The sequence below is a fragment of the Salvia splendens genome, chromosome 8 (genome assembly GCF_004379255.2).
Source record: "Salvia splendens isolate huo1 chromosome 8, SspV2, whole genome shotgun sequence".
Classification (NCBI taxonomy): Eukaryota; Viridiplantae; Streptophyta; class Magnoliopsida; order Lamiales; family Lamiaceae; genus Salvia; species Salvia splendens.
In genome coordinates this window covers 31,373,912-31,379,244 of record NC_056039.1, presented here as the reverse complement: position 1 = coordinate 31,379,244, position 5,333 = coordinate 31,373,912, and the positions used below count along the sequence as shown (strand labels likewise).

The 5,333-nt window shown below is 43.8% G+C and overlaps 1 protein-coding gene across 1 annotated transcript; it reads left to right on the top strand.

The window, feature by feature from the left end:
* The first annotated feature begins 386 nt into the window (after nucleotides 1-386).
* Nucleotides 387-3,763, top strand: LOC121743895 (potassium channel KAT3-like). Its single transcript, XM_042137281.1, has 11 exons — nucleotides 387-608; nucleotides 689-904; nucleotides 997-1,152; nucleotides 1,242-1,299; nucleotides 1,395-1,712; nucleotides 1,794-2,033; nucleotides 2,122-2,220; nucleotides 2,320-2,352; nucleotides 2,448-2,633; nucleotides 2,720-3,248; nucleotides 3,345-3,763. The coding sequence occupies exons 1-11, from the start codon at nucleotides 427-429 to the stop codon at nucleotides 3,473-3,475; spliced, it is 2,148 nt and encodes a 715-aa protein (XP_041993215.1). The 5' UTR covers nucleotides 387-426; the 3' UTR covers nucleotides 3,476-3,763.
* Nucleotides 3,764-5,333: the final 1,570 nt, after the last annotated feature.

The following is a 5,333-nucleotide window of genomic DNA, read 5'->3' as shown; positions in this document are numbered from 1 at the left end:
TACTAATTAAAATGGTAACATCATTAATTGAAAACAGATGCATTGGCTTGGACCATGTCAGTTGCAGCAGCAAACAGAAATCCGACACGGCATCTGATTGGTCCACGTGGCATCCCCAAGAAGGGACCGTCCTCCATTGACGAGAAATCATCAGTTTTTTTTTCTTTTTAACAGCCATTTTATTGACTGTTACAAATTATAATCAGTCAAAAAAGAACTAATAAAGTATCATAAAATAATGACTGCATGATCTTTAACATGATGTTCACGGTATATTGGGAAAAGGCACCTTCCTTTAATGGAAAAGGAGGAGCTTTCCCGTGTATCTCTTCACGACTATATAAGCTACGCTTACCACACAACAACAATGCTTTAACATACTCCAATCTCTAGCAGTAGCTGAGGCAACAACGCTCCCCTCCCGCGATGTCGTTCGCCTACTCCAAGAACTTCCTGCGGCGCTTCTGTGTCGAGGATTTCCAGACCGGGGCCGAAGGAACCAGCAGTAGCTTCTTCTCCAGCCATCTCATTCCCTCCCTCGGGGCGAGGATCAATCAAACGACGAGGCTTAGGAAGCACATCATCTCCCCTTTCAGTCCCCGGTATAGGTACGTGATCAGAACACATCCCTCACCTCATATACCATTCTTCAATTTTTGTTTTCATGATTCTTGATTTCTTGTTTCAGGGCATGGGAGATGTTTCTGATTCTCCTGGTCGTCTACTCCGCGTGGATCTCCCCGTTCGAGTTTGCATTCCTGCCCTACAAGCAAGATGCCATGTTCGTTGTGGACAACATTGTCAATGCCTTCTTTGCTGTCGACATCGTCCTCACCTTCTTCGTGGCCTACATGGATAGCCAGTCGTATCTTCTGGTCGACGATCACAAGAAGATAGCGTTGAGGTAATGCAGTTTGTCGTATATATTCAGATTTGGGGGATGAGATGTGTAAGTAAGACGGTAAGTAAAGTTGTTGACCTGTTTGTGACGAGCAGGTATGTATCGACCTGGTTCGGTTTTGATCTCTGCTCGACAGTGCCGTTTCAAGCTCTCAGCATACTCTTCACAGATCATAGCGGCGGATTAGGCTTCAAATTGCTCAGCATGCTCCGGTTGTGGCGTCTCAGACGGGTCAGCTCCCTCTTTGCAAGGTCCGTTGTCTCTCCGAGTTAACGTTACCTTTTGCTTAGAATGCTTCGTCCTGGATGACAGCCAACTCTTGCTTCTTTCCTTCCTTCAGGCTCGAGAAGGACACCCGGTTCAACTATTTCTGGACTCGCTGTACCAAGCTCGTGTCGGTAAGCCTACGCGACTCTCTGTTTTCACACTGCCGTGTGTTTGCGTGTGGTGATAAAACGTTGAATATTGCTGTTTTTTCCCGGGCCGGCTTCAGGTTACTCTGTTCGCGGTGCACACTGCCGGCTGCTTCAACTACATGATTGCTGACAGGTATCCCGACCCGCAGAAGACGTGGATCGGCGCGGTCTATCCAGATTTCAAACGGTTAAGCCTCTGGGACAGATACATAACCGCAATGTATTGGTCTATCGTGACTCTAACTACGACAGGTTACGGGGACTTACACGCGGAGAACCCGAGAGAGATGCTGTTTGGAGTCTGCTACATGCTGTTCAACCTCGGACTGACAGCATACATCATAGGAAACATGACAAACCTCGTCGTGCACTGGACCAGCCGCACGAGAACCTTTGTAAGTTTTTCATCTTAGGCTTCTTGGAACCTCGTGCTCACTCAAAAAGACTTGCTAAATTTAGACCTCATTTGCTTGCAGAGAGACTCTATCCGTGCTGCTTCGGAGTTTGCAAAGAGGAATCAGCTGCCCCCGCAGATTGAAGACCAGCTCCTGTCACATATATGTCTCAAGTTCAAGACGGAAGGGTTGAAACAGCAGGAGACGATGAATGGCCTGCCTAAGGCCATTCGTTCCAGCATTGCGCATTATCTGTTTTACCCTGTTGTTCAAAATGTCCGTCTATTCCATGGGGTTTCACAGGAGTTTCTTCTCCAACTGGTAACTCGTCTTACCCCTCTCTTGATCAGTTTCTTCATCTTTCCTTCTTCGTTTCGTTTTCTGAGAGTCTCTGTGCTCGACTGAATAGGTACCGGAGATGGAGGCCGAGTACTACCCTCCAAGGGAAGACGTTATTCTGCAAAACGAGGCTCCAACAGATGTATATATACTGGTCACCGGATCAGTGGTAAGTCGTTGCTCGATTTTCATAGATTGTTTTATAAAATAACTGAAAAGACTCTGCTTCCCAACCTTCACATTCTAACTGTTTTTTTTTTGCTGGCAGAAATTGGCTGTCAAAATCAACGGACAGGATCATGTAAGTTTTACGAATCAGTAAACCGTAACACAGTTCACAATATATAAAGAAAGATCGGCTGTTTGACTTACACTGTCTTTCATTCGTGGATACAGGTAGTCGGAAAGGCTTCTGCAGGGGATATTTTCGGGGAGGTAGGGGTCTTATGTGGAAAGCCACAGCCGTTTGGTGTTCGAACGACAGAAGTCTCTCAGATACTACGGCTGAACAGAAGCACGTTTCTCAACATTCTTCATGCTTATTCAGAAGACGAACGCGTTGTTATGAACAATCTTTTCATGGTAAATTTCAGCAAGCAGCAATAATTTTCCCTCTTTTTTGCAGATTCAATTGTTCTTACTTGCTGATTTTTACATTCTGTATCAAGAAAATGAAAGCATGCGGAAGCTTCAACGTAGAGGGCCAGCATACAGTAGATATCCAGAATTCAAGTTGTACGACAGCACATCAAAAAGAGAGTAACGATACCAAAGGAAGCAAAGCTGAAGTGGGTTCTTCTACAGAGGACGGCCAAACATCTCTCAACGTTGCTATTCGACAGGGTCATATAGAGATGGTCCATTTTCTGCTGGAAAGAGGTGCAAATGTGAACATACCGGATGCGAGAGGTTGGACACCAAAGGCATTAGCAGAAATGCAAGCAGATAGAGGCATATACAACCTTATACTGAATTATGAAAATAAAAAGAAACCTGATGGGAGCATCAATGACGCTGCCAATCATGCACGTGTCAACTCGAGCATTTCCACGAATCCAACTCGTGCAGAAGCAGTAAGCCAGGAGAAGAAGAGAGTCACCATTCACATGAAGTCTGAAAATAGTAAACATTTGGAAAAGAAGCTCCCAAAGCTAATAGTCCTACCTGATTCAATAGAAGATCTACTCAAAATAGCAGGTATGCATAACTAGCTTAAAATCGAGGAGAAACTCAGACAATAGAAAAAACACTTGCCTCTTTGTATATATGACAATGGACTCCTTGTGAATGCAGGTAAAAAATTCGGAGATGACAGCCTCACAAGCATAGTAAATGCAGAAAATGCAGAGATAGACGACATAAATGTCGTGCGAGATGGTGACCATTTGTTTTTCGTATCAAGCCAGAGCAAAGATCAAGCATAATGTGAGCTAACAACCACAATGACTATAACCACATGTGTAGGGCAAAGCCAATTCAAAGAAATAATAGTATACAGACATTTTAACACTGACCGATCGATTCATGAGTTCTTGATGCTAAAAACAATGGTAGAAGTAACTGTATGATCATTACATGGTTGACTTATAACCTCACTGCATATGTAAATTCTGACTGTGTGTATAACTCAACATCAACTAGTGAAACTTCCGGCGGGACTTTTACCTATCCATAGGATGTGAGTCTCAGTATATAAAGTTCCTTCCATAAAATATTTCATATCGTACATCATCAGTTCACATACAAAATCGACCGAAAGTAGCTGATGCAAGCAGAAATTCAACAATCTTCGAACTCATGAACTTGATTTGAGGGATAACTGGCTGTCGGGATGAATTATCCCAACTACTGTCAAGGCAGGGTTAAAACTGAATTTCAAATTCTGCCTTCTTTATCAGAGCAGAAGCTTCATTTTCTTTTAACATGGCCTTGAATAGGTAACAGATGGGATCTGTGTTAAACACATATTCATCCAATGGAATACTCAACATTTAAGTACATATAGATATTTCAGTGTTTCGCCTATAAAAAGGTGTCCATCTTGTCTCTTCTGCGAGGAGGAAGCACGGTAACATCATCCAGAGAGATTAAACCTCCTAAATCAACCTTTGTATACTTCCCAAATGCCTCAATGATGTCCCAAACTCACGATATCTGCAATCATAGAGATAACGAAGTAACATATAGGGAAAAGAAAAGTGATGGATCCGCGAATTTCTGATGTTAGTAAATGCTGGTAGAGAATACAGATCACGACACAGAGATTTACGTGGTTCGATTTACTGAAGTAAATCTACGTCCACGGGAAGAAAAGAGGGCAGAGTTGTATTGCTTGATCTGTTTTCTACAGCTTACAAATACAAACTTGCTATTTGATATTTTATCTCTAGAGAGCGAGAGAGAGAGAGTCCCCCATAATCTATCTGATCTAAGTTCTATTTATACATTGAACTAAGATCGTGGCTTGCATCACCACTAATGATGGTTGTGGATGTCGTGGAGGTCATGCGATCCTGCATGGGCCCACTATCCTGCATGAGTTAATGACTGCTTGACACCACTAAATAGATCGTGGGTGTAGTGGAGATCGTGGAGGTTCTGACATGAGTTGACTATCTCCCAGTTCGGTCAAATACTGAGACCGAACTGCTGAACTATTGCCGAGCAGCTTTTGCCGGTCTGAGAGTAGAGCTTGATTGGTCGGCTTTTACCGAGCTGTAGGCTGGGGCCGAACTCTTTGGTAATGCCGAACTGATTGGTTGGCTTTTACCGAGCTGTAGGCTGGGGCCGAACTCTTTGGTAATGCCGATCTGATACTCTTCCTTGGGCCTTGGGCTGATGGGCCGTCACTGCTGTTGGGCTTGTTTAGTCCGTACTCCATCACTACCCCCCCCCGAAAAGCGAAGTGAATTACTTCGGCGAAGCGAGTCACTTCGGCATTCTGGATAAAGGTACGGGGTAAGTTGATGTTTGTCTTTGGTCTGATGAAATAAACATCTTTGACCGGACTCGTCTTTGGTCTGATGAAATAAACATCTTTGACCGGACTCGTCTTTGGTCTGATGAAATAAACATCTTTGACCGGACTCGTCTTTGGTCTGATGAAATAAACATCTTTGACCGGACTCGTCTTTGGTCTGATGAAATAAACATCTTTGACCGGACTCGTCCTTGGTCGGATGAAATAAACATCTTTGACCGGACTCGTCTTTGGTCGGATGAAATAAACATCTTTGACCGGACTCGTCTTTGGTCTGATGAAATAAACATCTTTGACCGGAC

What these genes read in the sequence shown, in the direction of transcription:
- LOC121743895 (XM_042137281.1), top strand. Translation starts at nt 427, where the DNA reads ATGTCGTTCGCCTACTCCAAGAACTTCCTGCGGCGCTTCTGTGTCGAG. An exon ending in CACAAGAAGATAGCGTTGAG is followed by an intron (nt 905 to 996) that starts GTAATGCAGTTT and finishes TGTGACGAGCAG; the next exon opens with GTATGTATCGACCTGGTTCG. An exon ending in TTATGAACAATCTTTTCATG is followed by an intron (nt 2,634 to 2,719) that starts GTAAATTTCAGC and finishes TTCTGTATCAAG; the next exon opens with AAAATGAAAGCATGCGGAAG.